We start from the raw sequence: 22213 nt of genomic DNA, 5'->3' as shown, positions 1-22213 counted from the left end.
CTGGGCCTTATCTATTTAAAGTCAGGAGGTAACTAGAAAAACATTTAAACTGAAGTCTGTTCAGCGAACTCCCACTGTCATCACCCAGCTTTGTCGTTACTGATCACATCTTCTCTCTGAAGCTCGGCCTGTCGAGTTTGCTTCCGAGAGCCCTGCAGGATACACTTCCTCTTGTGTTGTGTGAGATATGCAGACATTTTAATACCAGACTTAGATGGCAGAATAATTACTTGTCATCTCAAACTCAATTGGGTTTAAAATATTTATGTTACAATTTGTATATGACATTTACCTTTGGAAGGGAATTTTTTATCTCCTCTTTATAGAAATTGAGTTTTTTCCCAGTTTTAAAGTATAATTTACATGCAATAAAATTCACCCATTTTAAATACACAGTTTGATGAATTTTGGAAATTGTACACAGTTGTGAAGCCACCACAGTATTCAAGATACAGAACACTTCTGTCTCCCTAAAAAAGTTTCTCCACGTCCCTTTGCAGTCAACTCCCCCTCTCCCATCCTCAGCCACAGGCAACCACTTTCTGCCACCATAGTTTTGCCTTTTTTTGGAATTCCATATAAATGGAAGTATAAAGTGTGTAATCTTTTGTGTTTGAGTTCTTTTCACTAAGCATAATGCTTTTGAGATTCATCCATATTGTTTTGTATATTGATATTTTGTGAAATTGATTTTTTAAGTGGACATATCAGTTTCCTAAAAATTAAATAGCTTCATTTTTACCTTACTTTTGTCAAAAGTATTTTTCTGAATAATCTTGCATAGATGTATAGTCATCTAGATATGCAAATATTTTTACTGTTGTAACTGACAAAAATATAAAAACTGAAGTTTTGTGGATGGTTATTTGAATGTGTATGTCTATGATTATGTAGTTGATACACACACACACACATACACACTATACATATTCAAATACATACACATACACACAGGACAGATTATTCAGACCCAAGAATATGTGTAGGTAAAGACAGAATTCAGAAACTACAACTTAACAATTTTTTGACCACTGATAAATTACATTATGCCTTTTACTGACTATGCAAACAATTAGATCATATCTATTTTTTCTGTTTGTATTATTAATGCTGGTCATGCTATTAAAAGGAAACAACACGATTTAATACAATTCACAATTCTTAAAAATGAATTTGAGAAAATAATATTTTCAGTTGATCTAAGTAAGGAATTAATCTGTTTTCTTTTTTCATGTTATAATTGCCATACTTATTATCCTCACAAAGATTTTATTCTTTTGATTTTTTTTAAAAAAATGCATTACCGAATTTTATCTCAATAAATTTGTTATTTTAAAAAATACCTTACTAACATTCAGAAATGGAACTATTTAAGTACTTTCACATAGGTTATCTCACTTTACCCTCATAAAACCCTGATAGCTAAGTACTTTCTTCCCCACTATACAGAAAAGAAAACTAAGACTCAGGTTAGATATTTTTTGTTCAAGTTCACACAGCTGGTAAGTGCAGAAATAAAACTCCTGATCCTAGAATTTACCTGACTCTAAAGACCACATTCTAGAAAGCTTTACTCTACTACGGATTTCAAGTAATGGAACTTTTTTTTCCCAGTAAGTTTTAGTTTTTGTCCCAGTCAGTGATTTCTCAGAATGTGCTGAATTAGAAACTCTGGGATTTAACTCTCTGTGTTTTAGCAAGCCCTCCAGGTGAATCTGTAGCATGCTAAAGTTTGAGAAACACTGTTTTTAATTCAAGCTTACAAAGAACATTTTTACTTTGTATATCGTAGATTACTGTTTCATTCCCTACAATTATCTGTGACTGTAGACAAAATGTTCATTGTTTGGCTCAGATATAATCTAGGAAAACTGCCTCTTTCATTTCATTGTTTTAGACAATATTACTGTTGGCAGAGTTATTTTAACAATTTTTCTGTTGTATTGATATGGTAGATTTGAGTACAATGCTAAATAAAGCTTATCAGAGAGATAAGAAAATTCAAAATTTGATACAGATGGTAACATTATTACTAAACAAAATTAGAACAGTAATTTCTCCAAGTGAGAGAAATATTACAAGGCCATGTCTGGCTACCATTGCTAGCTATTGACCTGGAATACAATTAACAGGTCCAGCTGCAGTACATTGTATACTAATGTAAATCACATTAGAGTAGAGAAGTGGAAACTCAAGGGTGTTTCTACCTTAACAGTACTGAATACATAGACCAGAAATATTTTTATATTATGATCTTATAAACACAGTTACAGTTGCAAGCACCTGGTTAAATCTTAGGCAAGCTGAACTCAGATTGCCTTACTGTCTCTTATAGCAGTCTAACTGAGCTATACCCTTTAGCTCATAACTTAGGCTCTAAACTACAAATGTTACAGTTTATGACATTGCTCACTTAAAAAACAATTACACCAACAAATAAAGCCCAAAGTTAGTAGAAGGAAGAAAATAATAAAGATCAGAGAGGCCAGCCAGATGGTGTAGTGGTTAAGTTTGCACTCTCTGCTTTGGTGGCCCAGGGTTCGCAGGTTTGGATCCCAGGTGCAGAACTACACACCGCTCATCAAGCCATGCTGTGGCAGCGTCCCACATACAAAATAGAGAAGGGTTGGCACAGATATTAGCTCAGGGACAACCTTCCTCAAGCAAAAAGAGGAAGATTGGCAACAAATGTTAGCTCAAGGCCAATCTTCCTCACCAAAAAATAAAAAGATAAAGATCAGAGTGGAAATAAATGAAATAGAGACTAAAAAAACAATAGAAAAGATCAATGAAACTAGGAGCTGGTTCTTTGAAAAGATAAACAAAATTGACAAACCTTTAGCTAGACTCACCAAGAATAAAAGAGAGGGCTCAAATAAATAAAATCAAAAATGAAGCAGTAGAAGTTACAACTTGTACCACAAAAACACCAAAGATCATAAGAGACTACTATAAACAATTATATGCCAATAAATTGAGCAACCTAGAAGAAATGGATAAATTCCTAGAAACAAATCTTCCAAGACTGAATCATGAAGAAATAGAAAATCTGAATAGACTGATTACTAGTAAGTAGATTGGATCAGTAATAAAAAACCTCCCAACAAACAAAATTCCAGAACCAGATGGCTTCACTGGTGAATTCTACCAAACATTCAAAGAATCATTAATATCAATCCTTCTCAAACTCTTCCAAAAATTTGAAGAGGAGGGAATGCTTCCAAACTCATTTTGTGAGGCCAGCATTATCCTGATACCAAAACCAGGCAAGAATGCCATGAAAAAAGAAAATTACAGACCAATATCCCTGATGAACACAGATGCAAAAATCTTCAACAAAATATTAGCAAATCAAATTCAACAATACATTAAAAGGATCATACACCATGATAAAGTGGGATTTATTCCAGGGGTGCAAGGAAAGTTCAACTTAAAAATCAATCAACATGATACACCACATTAACAAAATAAAAAACTAATATCATATGATCATCTCAGTAGAAGCAGAAAAAGCATTTGACAAAATTCAACATCCATTTATGAAAAAAACACTCAACAAAGTGGGTATGGAGGGAACATATCTCAACATAATAAAAGCCAAATATGATAAACCCACAGCTAACATCATACTCAATGGTGAAAAGCTGAAAGCTTTTCCTCTAAGATCAGGAACAAGACAAGGGTGCCCACTCTCACCAGTTTTATTCAACATATTATTGGAAGTCCTAGCCACAGCAATTAGGAAAGAAAAACAAATAAAAGGCATTCAGATTGGACAGGAAGAAATAAAACTGTCACTATTTGCAGATGACATGATATTATATATAGAAAATCCCAAAGACTTCACCAAAAAACTTGTAACTAATAAATGAATTTGGTAAAGTTTCAGGATACAAAATCAATGTACAGAAATTAGTGACATTTCTATACATTAATAACAAACTATCAGAAAGAGAAATTAAGAAAACAATCTCATTTACAATTGCATCCAAAAGAATAAAATACCTAGGAATAACTTTAACCAAGGAGGTAAAGACCTGTACACTGAAAACTATAAGACATTGATAAAAGAAACTGAAGAAAAAAATAAATGGAAAGATATTCCATGCTCATGGATTAGAAGAATTAATATTGTTAAAATGTCCATAGTACTCAAAGCAATCTACAGATTCAATACACTCCCTATATCGAAACTCCAATGCCATTTTTCACAAAACTAGAACAAATAATTATAAAATTTGTATGGAACCACAAAGGACCCCAAATAGCCAAAGCAATCTTGAGAAAGAAGAACAAAGCAGAAGGCATCATGTTCCCTGACTTCAAACTATACTACAAAGCTATAGTGATCAAAACAGTATTGGCATAAAAAGAGACATGCAGATCAATAGAACAAAATAGAGAGCCCAGAAATAAACCCATACATACATGGACAATTAATTTATGACAAAGGAGCCAAGAATATACAATGGGAAAAGAATAGTCTCTTCAATAAATGGTGTTAGGAAAACTGGACAGCCACATGCAAAAGAATGAAACTAGGCTACTATCTTACACCATACACAAAATTAACTCAAAATGGATTAAAGACTTACATCTAAGACCTGAAACCATAAAATTTCTAGAATAAAATATAGGCTGTAAGCTCCTTGACAGGGGTCTTAGTGATGTTTTTTTGGATCTGACTCCAAAGGCAAGGGAAACAAAAGCAAATATAAACAAATGGGACTACATCAAACTAAAAATCTTCTGCACAACAAAGGAAACCATCAACAAAATCAAAAGGCAACCTACTAAATGGGAGAAGATATCATATATCTGATAAGCAGTTAATATCCAAAATATATAAAGAACTCGTATAACTCATCAACAGAAAACAACCCAATTAAAAAATGGACAGAGGATCTGAATAGACATTTTTCCAAAGAAGATATACAGACAGCCAACAGGCACACGAAAAGATGTTCAACATAATTAATTACCAAGGAAACGCAAATCCAAACCACAATGAGATATCATCTCAGACCTGTTAGAATGGCTATTACCAAAAAGATGAGATATAACAAGTGTTGGAGAGAATGTAGAGAAAAGGGAAGGTTTTCGCATTGTTGGTGGGAATGTAAAGTGGTGCATCCACTATGGAAAACAGTATGGAGATTCCTCAAGAAATTAAAAATCGAACTACCATGTGATCCAGCAATTCTACTTCTAGGTATTTATCTGAAGAATATGAAAACATTAAATCAAAAAGATATATGCACCCCTATGTTCACTGCAGCATTATTTACAATAGCCAAGGTATGGAAACAATGAAGTGTCCATTGATTGATGTATGGATAAAGAAGTTGTGGTATATATACATACAATGGAATAGTCCTCAGTCGTAAAAAAAAGAGGGAAATCTTGCCAGTTGTGACAACATGGATAGACCTTGAGGGTACTACGCCAAGTGAAATAGGTCAGATGAGAAAGACAAACACTGCATGATTTCACTTATATGTGGTATCTAAGAACAAAACAAACAAACGAAACAAAACAAAAACAAAAAACTCATAGATACAGAAAACAGATTGGTGGTTATCAGAAGGGAAGTGAGTTTGGGGGGTGAGCAAAAAAGGTGAAGGGGGTCAATTGTATGGTGACGAATGGTAACTAGACTTATGGTGATGAACACTATGTAGTGTATACAGATATCAAATTATACTGCTGTACATCTGAAACTTATATAATGTCGTATAGCACTATTATCTCAATGAAAAAAAAAAGCTGGCCAAATAAAAAAATCAGGCCCTTGATCCCCAATAGTCACAAATCTATATGGGTACCTGTGATATATCATTCTCTTTCCAAAAAAAGTAAATTTTGTTAAGTTATGTCACTAAGAAAGGGCACTATTTTTTTTTCAAATTTAACAATTTAAACAATTTTTGACACTACTTTTTATAAGTATGTAAGTGCATTCAGACTTAAATTTGTTGAAAGTTTAAATTCTATCTCAAATTTAAAGCTTTCATAGGCCTCAGGAAGAACTTTATAGGAGAACCCAAGTATGGATTTTGGTAATGTAGTATCTTATATTAAATAATGATATTTTTCATTTATATAGTGCTTTATTAATATCAAAATATCTTCAGGTACAATAGCTCATCCTCAGAGAAAGCCTGTGAAATAAGCAAGGCAGGTGATTTTCCACTAATAAAGCCAAGACAGAGAGAAGCTAAAAGCCAAAGACACAGACCAAATCCATGACTGAGCTGAGGTCACAAGCCAGTTCCCTGAGTCCCTGCAACAGGCCTCTCCTCATATCACTCTCTCCTCATTTTTTAGAATTTGCTTGTTTTAAAATGCTGATTATCTATTCAATTTAATTCAGGGAGTACTTAAATGTATCTGTTTGGACCATTGTGACACTTGGTTTATTAATGATTTTGAAATGCTAATAGGAGGAAACTGTGTTTTCATTTAATTAATCTCTACACCTCTGTTGTCTTTTCAGGAACCACTGCTCTGTATTTGTTCCTGGTTATGCATCCTTCCATCCTTAGTAACTCCCCCAGCCCAAAAACCTTTGAGGAGGTACAGTTCTTTAATAGAAATAACTACCACAGGGGGATTGATTGGTAAGATGGGTTATTAGTATCGATCTAAAAGTATATGTACTGTGCACAGTATAAAATTAGCGCTAATATTTACACACATATAAGTTTACAGCCACAAATAAAAGTTATCTTCTGTGCCTTGGAAATTGAATAACATGAGGGAGAACAGAAATTATTAATAAAAAACTTTTCTCAGTTTATGAATGGACTTGTCGCCTCAAGAGGCCCACATGTAATTCCAATTTGCAGTGATTATCTGTGATAGTAATTACAGATATGAAGTCAGAGAAATGCTGTAATACCCAGGAATTTCATTCCTCTCTACTCTTAGGAAAATACTTCCATAGCTTTCTCTTCTTATGCACTTTGCATTAAAGTGATGCTACAGTCCACATATACAATTTTCTATTTTGCTTTGGCATAAAAGGTAAATAAATAAATAGAACTAGAAATGCATACATGTTTCATGAGTAATGAAAGCTATAAAAAAGCTATCAACAATATACGAAATTTAATTTTTGGTCTTTGAATTGAAATTAGAACTATGTCAACCATCTTAGGAAAATATTTAAATTCAAACTAAAAATTAAAATGTCAGATATACACAAAATATAGTAATGTAGTAGGAATAGATGTCGCAAATGAACATTTTAATCATAAACTGTATCTAGAAGTCTTGCTGTTACGGTATAAATTCTGGGGGAAAAGGTGGTATAAAAGAGTGGAATTCTTGTAATAATTCTAGATCATGAACATAAACATTTTGCATGTATTTTAACATAAAAGTTATTAAAATTAACCTCTGTTGTCATATTGCATGACCTCAATTTTATAATTATCCACCATCTCAAGAGTTGCTCGTGGGCAGTCCAAATGGAAAGATAAAGAAATAGATTGAGTGTCAGTTGAGCACCTACTAGGACTTACGTATATTCGGATCGTTATATGTTTCACTGCCAGTTCTTCAGTATAGTGCTTGATACTGATTAGTTGTGTAGTGTTAAATAACAGCTGTGAGAATCAAAAAACTATCAACTAATTTAGCTGCTATTTGACCATAGACTCAAACATATATGCCTGTATGTAGTAGAATAGAAGGATGTTAACTTCAGGACCAAAGGGAGTGATTAAAAACTGCTTTAAAAGTGAAGAGGAATGCAATACTTGGATTCCCTGAGACTTAAGAATGTCTGTGAGAATAATCAATTTAAAAAAGAAAAAAAAAAGCTGTTCCTAAGCCAGTAATGTGTATAGGCTCTATGACAGGAGCAAAAAGTCCCTTCAGCAGTTTACAAAGAGATGACATGAATAAGTAGAAAGCTAAAGAGCAATTAAAGATTTTAATTATAACTCGCTAAAAACACCCCAATTGCAAACACTTTTGATTGACAAACGATGTGTTTATAAAAGGCAATTAACACAAAAACAAATAATAGTAGCTGCAAATGTCAATCTATTAGCAATAACTGTAGCTTCCCTATCAACGACATCAAATGTATTCACAGTTCTCAGACTGGCCTTGCCTCCCCGGGAAGTGTCAGCACCTCAGCAGTCCCTTTGGGACCACAGAGCCACAAGGTTGAAGATTATGTGTCTCAGCGTGCCAAGTCACTTACAGAATTGACCCAGGCACAGCTAGTTAATCTGGATACATGGATCTGCTTTTCTTGGAGAACTGGGCAAAACCAGTCTTAACTGACAGGCAGCCAAAACACAGGCTTAGGGCACAAGCAAAGTAGAGCAAATGAAAATGAGAAAACTCCATCTTTAATAAAATAGCCAAGATTTGTAGTCAGAAGATCTAAGAAAAGTGTTTGATTTATGCATACAGTAAAGTTTTATATTTTATGGTTCAGTAGTATTTTTTATAATTACATGGGGCTGCAGTGGAGGGTTGGAGCGGTCCTTGGAGAGTCATAAAATCCTGTTAGCATTTAAAACCTCTAAACGTCTTAATCTGGCTTTGAGTAAAATCACTGAGAAATACTCAGGGTCAACCCAAGTAACATATAAATGTGGAGCATTGCAAAAATCACACCTTTCAGTTAAAAAAAATTGCTGATGGGGGCCAGCGCAGTGGCTGAGTGGTTAAAGTTCCACGCACTCCATTTTGGCAGCCCAGGTTCGTGGGTTCATATCCCAGACGCGGACCTACTCCACTCGTCAGCCATGCTGTGGAGGCATCCCACATACAAAATAGAGGAAGATTTGGCATGAATGTTAGCTCAGGGCTAATCTTTCTCACCAAAAAGAAAAATCGCTGAAGTTTTATGGAAGTAGCAAAGCTTTAAATGAGACAGGCATTCACTTTTAACCCCCAAATTGTTAAACTACTCTAGTTTGCTCACCAATTCTTTGGATAAACAGAATTCATATTCTCCAAATGTGGACCTATTTCCACCCTGGAAATATGAAACTGAATTCTTTTTATTTACTTGTTTATTCATCAAGCATTTTTCAAGTGTGTATAAGTGCCAGCCACTATACTAGAAAAATGTGGGCAGATAAGCAAACAAGAACAGGCCCCTGCTCTCTCCATGAGCCTCGGGGCCAAGCAAAAACACAAATTACAGGTCCAAGATCCAGAACTGCTTGAGGTTTCCAAGGCCTCAACTGTTCCAGGAATAGAGGACTGCTGGGCAGCTGGGACAGTTTTTAGAAACTAAAAGTTATGTGAATTCAGTACCTTCTGCCCTTCTTTTGTGATTTTTGGAGGCTTTCTCAGAATAAAGAAACTTGAGACAAGCTTGGACCAAATTAAGATACCACTGGACACTTGGGATAACCTTAGCACTCCTGGAACCAGTGTGAGCATCTAAATTAAGAAGGATCCTGAAACTTGGCATTTTCTGTAAATAGAATATATACCAGAACAGATAGTAGATCAAACTTTCCAGAAAGTTTTGTATCTCTCTCTCCCTAAAAGGATGCCAGAATGACATAACGCTAATAAGCCGATTTCCTGAAAACATAAAAGGATTTCTTTACTGCCCCGAGTTTTAAGACATCACTTCTTTGTACAAGCCAAACTTTGCAGTATGTTAACAACTAGAATCCTACCAGCTTTACCATGTGAGAGAACTAAAAGAATACAACCAACTGCAAGAAGTCATCACATAAATGTCAGTGACTCTCTGGTTCAGTAATTATTGAACCACCTTGTCTCAGTAGCCCGAAGTCATGGTGGCTTACGAATTGAAGGGGGAAGGGTGAGGCCATTATTATAAAATGTAAGAAACCCTACAAGTTAAATTTGTGTGTTCTCTCTCAAAAGACCCTTTTCCCTCTGAAAGGTGTCCTTTAGTGCTTCAGAAATACCTATTATCATATGCTGAATTAGTTTATATTTGACAACTTTGGTACAGATAGGACATTCTACAAAATGCATTATGTCCTCATTTCCGTGCTTGAGGCACAGGATTCCTGTGTGCCCTCTGCTGGTGATTTGAATTCTCACCTCACTTAAGGATACAGGACCTGACCTTGGGGAATTGATAGGACTTTATATTTGGAAATATGTACATACTTTTTAAACTTTTATAATTATTCTAAAGAGTATAAATGGCTCTATATGGAAAAAAAAATAAGCAAATAGGCAATGTTTACACCAGACCTGTTCTGCACTTTGACACTTTATGGTTGAATGTGACAGCAGCACAACACATTAGCGGGAATGAAATTATTTTACTTATGATGAAGTAAAAAATGTTTTGCAGAAGTCCTTTTAAAATGTCTTTCAACTGAAAATATCATCTGTTTTAATCAAATTTTCTTTTTGGTTGAGCACTCACATTTTTCTCTGTAAAGTATTTCTGCATTTAGACACATTTTATATAGTTAGGTTGATTATTGTTGCAGTGTGATCACTCTGTGTCTACATTTTTGTTATCTCCCATACCTTTTTTCTTGATATTAAGCAAAACAAATAGACAATGTATTTAGAAAAGCATTTTGAAAATACATTATTAGTGTTCTGTATATATTAGTGTTCTGTATATTTTTCCTTTGCTAACTGTTTGAGACAAATGTCTTAAAGAAAAAGGCTTTGTTTAGGAAACAAACCAATTTGTGGGAAACCTTTAACATCTTCAGTCACCAGGGTATGAGTATAAATCAGAGTCTTATTTTGAGAAATATTCCTTTTCTAGGTATATGGATTTCTTCCCAGTCCCATCCAATGTCACCACTGACTTTCTATTTGAGAAGAGTGCCAATTACTTCCACTCAGAGGAAGCCCCTAAAAGAGCAGCTTCTCTGGTCCCCAAAGCCAAGATCATCACCATTCTCATCGACCCATCAGACCGAGCATATTCCTGGTACCAGGTAAGGAAAATACAGACAGAATCCAGCAGGTAGAAGGGGAGTATGGAGAAGGGAGGAAGGTTTTCAGCAATAGCCACAACCTCAGGTTTTAACAAAAGAGATTTGCTGTTTTACATGTGCAGAAAGGGGATAAATTTTTCTTTGTTTCCATGGAGAAACTTTCTATTTAAGTTTTCATTAATTTTGTATTCAATTCCTTAATAAAATATATTAATGCAATGAAGAAATTAAAATAGAACAAAATATTATGTACTTGTATGTATATCTGTGCTTCTATACATCTGCATTTTAAGTGAAATTTATAATAATTTAAAATCATTATTTTTCATCTAATACATGTGTAATGCTGCTATTATTATCTCATTTTTACAGATGAGGAGTATAATTGATTCCCTAAAGCAGAAGTCACCGGTTTTTTCTGTAAAGGGCCGGAGAGTAAATATTTCAGGCTTTGCAGGCCATATGGTTGGTCTCTGTTGGAACTTTGCCATTATACTGCAAAAGCAGCCATAGACAATATGTAAATTAATGAGTTTAGCTGTGTTCCAATAAAACTTTATTTACAAAAACAAGCATCAGGCCAAATTTAGCCCATGGGCAATAGATTGATGACCCTGACTCTAAAAGAACTTAAATAACTGCTTCTACTGAAGAAATAACTTAGTAGCAACACTAAATATAAGAATTCTTCATCCTTGAAAGCCTAGCCAGTCTAAACCTTGTTCTAAGCCTCTTTCTCATACATTCATTGCCATTATGTTTCTGATGTTGGTTAGAACCTAGCACAGGAACGACCAATTTGAAATAATTTAACAGACTCTAATAATAATACTTATACACCAAATACATTTTCACTTGAATAAATCATTAAAAATAATAAGAAAAAAAAAAAACCTGTCCCAGTGATATTTAAATCACCAAGTGGAAAAAGTTCAATAAAAAGCAGTCAAAATTAAATATAAGAACACAACAAAATTAATAGAGACAGTGTCTTTAGTCTCCAGGATCCTTAGTTATCATTCCTCAGTTTTGTAATTCAAAAAACACTTTCCTAATGTTCATGTGTTCATCCATTCATTAAATAATTTTAATGACTGCCATGTGGAAAGTATTGTTCTAAGTATGATTTGAAGATGAATTCATAAATGTGGATGCCACACTCGAGACTGCTTTCAGTCTTGGAGAAATATGTATAAATAATCAGTGTATAAATTAGAAATAAATTAGAAAGTATTGAGTGACAGGTAGACTTCTGCAGAATGATAAAGCCCATCTGATAAAGACCGTGACGGACAAGTTACCTATATTAATTGGCTGCAGCAGAGGAGACCAAGCACCAGAAGAACCATTGGGTATTTTCCTAAAGGAGGGAAGGATTTGTAATGGGAGAAATTTAGGTAAAACTAAAATGGAGCATTTTAATAAGCAGGGCTGTGTGGAAGGGGGTTATCAGCAGGTCAGGGCTGAAAAGCAGATTGAGGGTCTTATTTCCTCGGAAACTAGAAAGTGAAGATAAGTGTGGAATGTTGTGTCCCAAACGCCTTACCTGAAACTCTACACTTGGGCTGGAAATAAGGCTGCTTCTCTGTATTAAAGCGACCCACATAGCTCAGATCCTCCAGGCAAGAGTGGGGTGTTCCATTCTCACTGACAGGATTTCAAACAGCTAAATGCCTGACAGTCTACGATATTGGAGAATCAAGTTTCTCAGCACTGGGTCCTTTTGTTATTTAACAAAAACAGCTTTTCCAGGTTTACCAGAGAAAGAACGGATTGTCAGGAAAGGTTTTGTGGTGGGGACAGAGTGGGGAAAGGTCATATAAAGCAGACAGATCTTAGATAGGCATACTGATAATCAACTGCATAATAGGGACTGAGACAACCTGGAAAGCTGAAATCCACAATTCCACACTAATCATTCATGCCAAACTCCTAGAGCCATCTTCTAAATCAAAATATACAGCAAATTGCAAATTGACTGATTTCATTTTGCACCTTTTACCTTTTCCACCAGGTATCTGGAGAAAAGAGAAATAAGCCTTAATTGACTCAAAGAGAAAGAAGAAAATTGGAGCTTGGCAACCACTTAGCCCCTGAAAAATTGAGAATGTACTGAAAAATGAGGTTTCAAGGCTGCAAGCTAACAAAACGTCCTAAATATTACAAATAAATCACTCCACAGTGGCCAAATGCAGGCCTTAATAAAGTCTAGTCGAGTTCTTAGTGCAGTAATTTGAATCTCAACTGCAGCAAATTTGCTATTCAGCTGGATGTGGTAAACATCCGCAACCCACTGCTAAGCCTGAATATTTATGGGGCAATTTAAGGAAAAGGTGATTTTCTCAAACCCGTGGGCCTGAGCCAGAGCCATTATGAAACCCTTTCCTGTTTGGATTGCTGCTTTCTGCATTTTCTGTACAATAAATGATTCTGATTCATCACAAAGGTTACCATTAGGTAAAATAATCTTGGCTTTTAGAAGCTAGGTAGTATATGATAAAAGCTGCGGATTTTGTATAACATACATGTCAAAGTTTTCAGTAGTTTCTCCATTTAAATAGCCGATAGGGCTTTTCTATCTAAAACTGCATTACTAGATGGAGCAAAACTCTGGCAGAACAAGCAGAGTGCTGGTGCATTATGGATACTCACTGGACATGATAAATGGTTTGCTTATGGGCTGAAAAGGGGGCATTAACGCAACTTTCAAAAGTTTACTTTCAGAATAAAATAGATACACTAAGGAAAAGACTCAGTAAAGTTGGTTAAGGAATCCTATCAATACGAATTCAGTTCTCAAAAGTATACTCTCAGCATCACAACTTGAAATCCTGATGCTCCGAGCAAATATTTTCATCCTTTATTAATTGCAAACCAAATACCTCTCCAGCAGTGAGGCCCTCCTTCCCTTACGTTTGAAATTTGTCCCAGAGATTGGTTTTTAATTATTTATGCCTGTGGTTCAAGTTAGTTTAATTATCCACCTTTTCATTGTAGCATCAGCGATCGCACGAAGACCCCGCCGCTCTGAAGTTTAGCTTCTACGAAGTGATCTCAGCCGGACCCCGGGCACCCTCGGAGCTCAGAGCCTTGCAGAAGAGATGTTTGGTCCCAGGGTGGTATGCCAGCCACATCGAGAGATGGCTTGTTTATTTCCCCCCGTTTCAGGTATTGAGCAATAAGAATTTACATCATGTTACAATCCCATTAAGTTGATGACTTTGCCTCTATGATAGAGGAAATTTTTACTCATTAAAACATTACTAGCTTTTATTCTTTAGTTGTAAATAATGAGACTGTGGCAAAGAATAATAGATAGGCAGAGGTAGAAAAACTGTTTAATTTTCCTTCTAAAAGTATTTCAGGATAATTCTCCCTGCTCTATTTTCTAGTATATACGTTTCCTGATTGTAAAGAGCTTCAACAGCTTCATATCCCTGATTCTTATTCTGAGAGTAAAGCTTGAGAACCTCTTAATCACACAAGACAAATATTGTTTTGCTTAATTAAGTGCCATTATTTCCCTTTGAACCACCTTGCTGAATTTTTCATAAGTCCTGCGTTTTTCTTGGCTTCCTTGTGTCTCTCTTTTGCCTGGCATCAACCTAGATTACAAAATCAGCCCCAAGATTGGATTGCAGAAAGCAGTCCAGTCACATCAGATATGGTGTGTCCTGTGTGTCTAGAACCATGCTTTCCAATATGATAGCTGCTGTGACATGTGGCTATTTAAATTTATGCTAAAATTATATAAAACTAAAAGTTCAGTTCCTCAATCACATTAGCCACATTTCAAATGCTCAATAGCCACCTGTTAGACACCACAGCTGTAGAACATGGCCATCGTCACAGAAATTTCTATTGAACAATGCTGGTCTAGACTAACTTGAAATATTGGAGAAGAGGTGTGAGCAAGAGTTGCATTGCAGGCTTTGTGGCCCTCCATCATCTCCTGTCAATTTATGTTGCTGGGTCCACCCCCCTCCCTCGCCAGAGTAACAAGCAAATTCTTCCGCTTAGTCTGTGGAGGAACTTCTGTCCACATTCACATTCTCTGGGAGTCGTACTTTTTCTTCCGAATAGATTATCAAAGTATTTCTTAAATCTTTACAGTGCTACCCCTTTAAATGGAATCATGGAGAATGATGTTTCCTCTGTCTCATTACACCTGGTCTTATTATAACCATTTTTCTTTTTCTACAGTGCTCCTTCCCAGCTTCAATGATGGAATCATTGTTTTGTCTGTTTGTAAACTTGGTTTCCATTTGTAATTCTGCAGTCGTATTTCTTAAACTGTCTTGGTCCCCTCACGTGGCTTTTTTGTTTTCATAGTGTTTGCAGGACTTCTCAGATTACAAAACATGACTGCATTTAATTAGTGTGATTTATTTCGTGTTCCAGGTCATTAATGAGGATGGCCTGGTTAAGTCTAACAAGAATGCATGCAAATCCCCAGTACAATGTCTCTCACTGAATAAATTCTGAGTGCAGAAATTTTTTATTGTGCAGTTACATGACTTTTTTCAATGTGCATTGTCTTTGTTTTTTTATTTCTTTGGTAATTTAGTTGCTAATTATCGATGGGCAACAGCTAAGAACTGATCCTGCTACAGTGATGGATGAAGTACAGAAGTTTCTAGGAGTCTCTCCTCATTATAATTATTCAGAAGCTTTAACGTAAGTTTATATTCTAATTAATTTATTGAAATTTCAGCAGAGAACTGGTTTTAAAGAAATTGTAGTTTGGTGATACAACCGTTGAGTTAGCTGCTTCTTACATGCTGATTATTTTCCAGTTTGACATTAACTACTTGGGAAAGAACGTTTCAACAGTATGGCAAAGAAACGTCCTAAACCATCTGTTGATTTCTAACTATGAAAGATTTCCCCTGGAAGGAAAGCAGAGAAACAGTTATAAATCTCAAAACCAACAACTAACCTTAGAAGAGGCTATTTAAATTAAGTTGGTGAGCGCTAAGCCTATTTAACAGACAATATCGGGACCTCTTGGAAGTGTAAAGAGGTGATTACGTGGTTTATGAATTCACTCCTCTCTCTCTTGTGCAGTTTTCAAAAACAATGTCATACAGCAAGAAATAGCCCAATAGGTGACTGAATAGGCAGAGAGAGATGTGCTATTATTACTCGTACCCATACTTCTATTTTTTGCTTCTTTGTCTTTACCCACTGTGTGTCTGACCCTGTCACCTAACCTTCAGAGGCCTCAGCAGTGACAGCTCTGGTTTGGTTTTCTTGTGCTGGTTCTCTCTGATTTTCTTAGGTAATTGACTCCACTGGGCGGGGACTAGGGTGAGGCAAGGGAGAGGCTTGAGGATCTACGGACTCACTCTCAGGCGTTTGCACAGCCCTGACAGTGAGTGCCTCCTTAAATCTTGCACCCCAGGTGCCTCTCTGACCTCACCTTAATCCTGACTCTGGACTTCATTCAGCATGTTACTTTGTCCATTTATAACGGTTGGCAATCAGATTTATGAGGGTTGTGTTCGTTCCTATTTCACATGCCAAGAGCGACTGGAAGATACTGAGTTGGATGGGCCGTGGCCCTGAGTCTCAGTATAATATATATATATTTTTTAATTTTAGGCTCATAGACTGAGCCTTAAAGAAACTGAAAAAGACTGTATTATGGAATTCTTCCATAGAGCTCAGTTCCATATATCAACTGATTTTCTCTTTTCCTTGTGCTTTGTATCCTGTAGCAATTTAGAAAGTGAGAGGCAGGATTCATTTACCTTTCAGCATCCCTTACAGTAAAAGACTGGCAGAAAAACATCAAATACTGCTTACATCATATGTAGAGACACGTAAGAGAGACATTTTGGTTTAGAGGACAAAGCAGTAGGTGGAACGCGAGTTCTGAGCTTGCTTCCTGAGAGTCATTTACTTTGCTGTTACTATTAACCGTCTGACCTCTGTGTTTTCTATACTACGAGTACTACCGAGCTTTGTAGAACTTAGTTCAAGTCCTAACACAGACACTAGCCTTGGGTATTGTACTTTCAGCTTGACCTTAGAGAAAGCTGAGTGATTTTAGTTTGCAGTTAGAAATTCAAGTCCACTTTCTGCTTTCTATCTTTTTAAGTATCTCTTAGAAAAGAAAGCTTTTATTTTCTAAACAAGTTTTCTATTCAAGTTGGCTTATCTTTGGGTCTTTTTTATACAATATATAGCAAAGCATTGTATTTCAGACAGGAGAAGTGGAGTGTTCTATAAAGACATCATCTCCTTTTCATAGGGAATGGTCCTTGACCTGCCCACTGGGTAATTGTCCGCTTTGCATCCAGCTCAGCAGCAAGGTTTTTATTCACCTCCTCTGCTGAGAAAAGGGAGTGTAAACTTAAGAGAAGTAATATCAAAGCAATGTACTGTTTACAAAGAACTGTGGGTCGCTTTGCACCTGGGATGTATCTGGCTACAATTACCCATTATATGATTCTCTAGCCTGGTTGGGGGCTCAGTGGGTGAAGCAGCAAGATAAGATATGTGACACCACAATTTCTGGTCCGGCAGGGCTGCCCAAGCTCTCACCCCGCTGACAGAGATAATGTACTGCCACTCAGTTTCATTGTATATTTTCTCGTCAATCATCAGTTTGCCTGACACATCTTGTAAAAACCTGCAGTGTACCTGTTGTAGAATATTTGGAATTTCATGTCATTGTCTTAGGTCTAAACTGGTCTAAATCCTCCTTCATCCATGCCCTTTGTAGATGTTCTGAATCATAATTTAGTTACTCTTGTTAAAGTAACTATACTGGTTAAGTTGCTTCTGTGGTGCTTTGGACATGTTGGGGGTGACTAGGGGTACAAAATGTATATTCTCAGCAATGTCATTTATTGCTTCATATTTTTCATGCTGGTGATAGTGAAGTATCTCTTTGGTACTTAAAAAAATATTCATTTAAAGTCCTCTAAGAATGTACTGAACTGCAAACAGATATGAATTCTCAACTAACCACATAAATCCAGTTCTTTGCACACAGTAGAATGAGTGGATGAAACTAGACCTATACAAAGGTTTTAGCAAACAATCTTGGCATCAAATACTACTCCAATTTAAGAGATCTATAAACTGATTATCTTCAATATTAAAAAATTCTAATTTCAAAACTATTTTCAAGAAAAAGGGCAAATTCCATTGTCAAGAGTGTTATTTATTCCTTTCCACAATCGCTAAAGAAAGTATTCAAGACTTCTAAATTTCCTACAGTCTTTGGGTAGTCTATATAGTCTTAAAATGATTTAGTACTGTCATCACTGATTTTAAATGACATACTGAATATGTAAAGAAAAAAAATCTGATTTTCTTAATGAATGTGGGTGTGATTTGAAATAAGCCAGTATAAGCTTTAAACAATATAAATGGGAACTTTCCCATTCAATTAAGTAAATTAGCATTTTACAATTCTTGTTCAACATAACCTTAATCCCTAAATTGTAAATAGGATTGATACACTGACATTATTTTAGCTTTTATGTTATGTGTTATATAGTGCTTTAAAGCTGAGTGATCATTTGAGAGAAAGCAAGAAAAATAATGCTTATCATGGAATTATGCTAATTTGTATAAACTAAAATGAAAAATATAAACTTTTAATTTTTCCATGAGTATATCCATTCACAATTATATCTAGCCATCAATGACCATGACAAGATTCTTCACACTTAGAAACACTAGTTAGTTAAATACCTGAAGCTAATGTCTTTATTTCTCAGTCACCTTGTTTGTTAACATGAATTTTAACATGAGTTACATGAATTTTTAATACTAATTGACTGTGAAAACTTCAATAAATGGACAATATGGATTTGAAGGCCAGGGGTTGAATAAAGATTGTGTGTGTGTTTGCTTTGTTCTGTGGATGGGGCTTACTAAGCCATAAAGAACTAAAGCTGCCTCAAAATTCACAAGGACTTCAATTGCTTCTAACATCACTTCCCCTGGCGACCAAATTTATAATGCCCAGGAATTCTTTCCCATCCCATTTTATATGAGTTTGAGTAAAAATGGGCCACATTGGGGCCGGCCCCATGGCTTAGCGGTTGGGTGCGTGCGCTCCACTACTGGCGGCCCGGGTCTGGATCCCGGGCACGTGCCCATGCACCACTTCTCCCGCCATGCTGAGGCCGCATCCCGCATGCAGCAGCTAGAAGGATGTGCAACTATGACATGCAACTATCTACTGGGGCTTTGGGGAGAAAAAGGGAGGAGGATTGGTGGTGGATGTTGGCTCAGAGCCGGTCTTCCTCTGCAAAAAAGGAGGAGGATTGACACGGATGTTAGCTCAGGGCTGATCTTCCTCAGAAAAAAAAAAAAATGGGCCACATTGAAACTTTTTTAGTAGCAAAAAACAGTAGCCAGAGTAGCTAAAATCTGTTGATTCTCTAGATGACATGTGAAAGGGCACCTAGAAATGCTAAATACAGTAGTGAAAAAAATAGTCTATTCCAGTTTCTTATGATGAATTTGTTTTTAAACGTGGTTGTAACATTTCATATAAGTATCTATTCATATGTTCTAAGTATTTTACATATATTTCTTCATAACAACACTACGTGACGGGTACTATTAGCTCTATTTTTCAGCTAAAAAACGTGGGGCACAGAAAAGCTAAGCCAAAAGTCACTCAGCAAGTAAAATTGAGGAGGCAGTATTGAAACTCAATCAGTCCTCTGGAGCCTACACTGCCAATATATTTAGCTCTTCAAATTGGCACAAGATGTTAGAACTGGAGAAAAACAATACTATGAATTTTTACTAATGAATAGTATATCAACAGGAAATACTTCCTTTAAAAAACTGAAACCTTAAAATAAGCTTTTAAGGTTGTCTCAGACTTTATTATAAAAAGAATCTATCTCCATGACACACTGTCACTTTGCATAGTAAATGTGTAATCATACTGACATGCAAATTAAAACCATATTGAACTACCACTAGAATGGCTATAATCCAAAAGACAATACCAAATGTGGGCAAGACTGTGGAGAAACTGGAACCCTCATATATTGCTGATGGTAATGTACAATATATGGCCACTTTGGAAAAGCAGTTTTGCAGTTTCTTAAAAATCAAACAGAAGCTTACAAACAATCCAGTGCCACTCCTAGGAACCTACCCCAAGAGAAATGAAAACCTATGTCCACTTGTTCACGGCAGCATTATTCATAATAGCCAAAAACTGGAACCAATCCAAATGTTCATCAACTGGTAAATGGATTAACAAAATTTGGCATAGCCACACCAGCCAAAAAAAGGAAATGTCCAGAAAAGACAAATTTAGAGCCAGAAAGCAGATCAGTTCTTGCCTGGAGCTGGGAGGTGACAGCAGGGATTGACTACAATGGACTCTAAGAGATGGGGGGGTGGAAATGTTCTAAAACTGGATTGTGGTGACAGTTGTACAGCTATATAAATTTGCTACAAATCATTGAATTGTACACTTAAAATGGGTGTTATGATATGTAAATTATACCTCAAAAAAAGCTGTTAAAAATAAAATGTGTATCAATAAATTGGTTCATGAAATCACAAAAGTATGTTTGTAGAGAGGGAACTGACAAAAAACACCTAAACGATGGTGTTTTGGTTTTGAAATTCACCTGCACTGTTGCAATTCAGTGTTCTCTCATGGAAACGTCATTTCAATTTAAAGGTATTTCAACCATACTTGAACCTACTAAGTATAATCTGCATGTTCCCTAGAATTCACCTGCCCAAAGGTAAAATTCAAGTCACATTTTCCTTAATATAGAAATGTTACCAGTTGGAGAAATGTTACCAGTTGAAGGCTGAATCATTGGAGAAACCTGATTGTCCCTGCCCCCATGTCTCTTTCAGTTATTTCTGGATGACCCCAGGTGATATTCCACACAAACTGAAGAACCACTCCATTCTCGTTTTACTCTTTAATTCAGCAAAGTTTTATTGAGTGACTGTTATGTGCATGCTTCTGGGGACTCAATGATGAACAAAATATCCCACTTCCAGGAAGGGGTAACCATAGAGAGACACTAAACAACACATACAACTTCCTCCAAGATGTTCACTTCCTGGAAGCCTTTAAAGGAGGGTCCTAGCCATGAGTAGTGCCTTGCGCAATGTCTAGCTGCCAGTGCCTACATGAAAAGGCTGCTTCCTTGCCCTTCCACCAGGAATCAGGAGTAGCTGCTAATCTTCAGAGGGCCACTGCTGATATTCTAAACAGATGTGGGCAGACGATCTTTCTCCATCCCCCGTCAAGCTTCTTCGCTTGAGCTCCGAAATAACATTGCTGTGTCCTCAAACTCACAAGGTCCTTCATCAACATCAGTCCCTTCACCTTCTACTGCAGGCAACCTGGAAAATAAACATATCTCCCGTCTACCTTCCTCGCCATTTCATTTCCACTCCTATACACTTACCCCAGCGCCTCAGATCTGAGGCATACAGATGCCTGGGCTAGATGCCCCCTCCACACACACATTTTTTTCTCAATAAAGCCCAGCATGACAGCCTGCTGCATAAGATAAAATCAATTAGTAGAGATGAAAGAAAAACCTATTTTTCTTTTGATTTTTAATTTTAACGTGTGAAGTTCAGTGTTTCTTAAAAAAAAAAATTCTGTCAGAAGGATGCTCATTTTACTGTAAAGCATATGTACGTTCCAGACATGTATCTATAGTTAGGTATATTAGCAAAAAATAATAATAATGGTCTGAATTTTGATTACTTACATACTTAAAATGAGTCAGAATTCAATTGTGGAAATAGCTAATGACAAAGTGTTAATGAAAAATATTACATCAATAGCAGACTTCTAGAAATGTTATTGTATTAGAGCTTCTCAGCTTTCATGTACAGATCATTTAAATAATAGTCTTTTTTAATGCTCTCCTTTCTTCTACCTCTATCTATGGAACTACTTTATTCAGTTGCCTTACTGATTCAAACAAGAATCTAAACAACATAAAGACATTTCATGTTGTGTTCTGATCTCACACAATTGCTTTAATAATGAGAAACGGGTTTTGTATAAGTGGGCTATGAGTAACATTTCAGTGTCTCTAATACCCCAAACAGTACAGAGGCAGAAATCTAGGTGTGCTTTCTTTTCATAGGGCCATAGTTATAAACTCTACAAGATTAGCTACATAAAGACTACCCTCCAAATCACACTCTCCAAATACGCACACATTCAATCAGTATAATTTTAAATCAGCTTTATTGATGTATAATATACATGTAATAAAATCCACCCATTTTACTTCTACAGTTTGATGAATTTTGAC

The 22213-nt window shown here is 36.0% G+C and overlaps 1 protein-coding gene and 1 long non-coding RNA gene across 3 annotated transcripts in view; one reads left to right on the top strand and one right to left on the bottom strand.

Annotated features, from left to right (window-relative positions):
* The window catches only part of LOC147915868 (uncharacterized), a 74434-nt gene that overhangs the window by 33942 nt on the left and 18279 nt on the right, over positions 1-22213 (bottom strand). The window contains exon 3 of one of the 2 annotated variants that reach the window (XR_015553841.1): positions 20843-21281. The exons of the other annotated variant lie outside the window; for it this stretch is intronic. This is a non-coding gene — a long non-coding RNA (uncharacterized LOC147915868). Of the gene's footprint in view, positions 1-20842; positions 21282-22213 lie in introns of those variants that run through there. 2 annotated transcript variants of the gene reach the window in all.
* The window catches only part of LOC101392162 (N-deacetylase and N-sulfotransferase 3), a 138758-nt gene that overhangs the window by 107174 nt on the left and 9371 nt on the right, over positions 1-22213 (top strand). The window contains exons 11-14 of the mRNA XM_087437692.1: positions 6497-6620; positions 10748-10922; positions 13920-14090; positions 15490-15599. Of these exons, the coding sequence (XP_087293818.1) occupies positions 6497-6620; positions 10748-10922; positions 13920-14090; positions 15490-15599 (580 nt within the window). The remainder of the gene's footprint in view (positions 1-6496; positions 6621-10747; positions 10923-13919; positions 14091-15489; positions 15600-22213) is intronic.

Source organism: Ceratotherium simum, chromosome 12 (genome assembly GCF_057802395.1).
Source record: "Ceratotherium simum simum isolate JZ-2026a chromosome 12, ASM5780239v1, whole genome shotgun sequence".
In the NCBI taxonomy this organism is placed as follows: Eukaryota; Metazoa; Chordata; class Mammalia; order Perissodactyla; family Rhinocerotidae; genus Ceratotherium; species Ceratotherium simum.
Note: the sequence above shows the minus strand (reverse complement) of the source record. Positions and strands in the feature narration are given on the sequence as shown.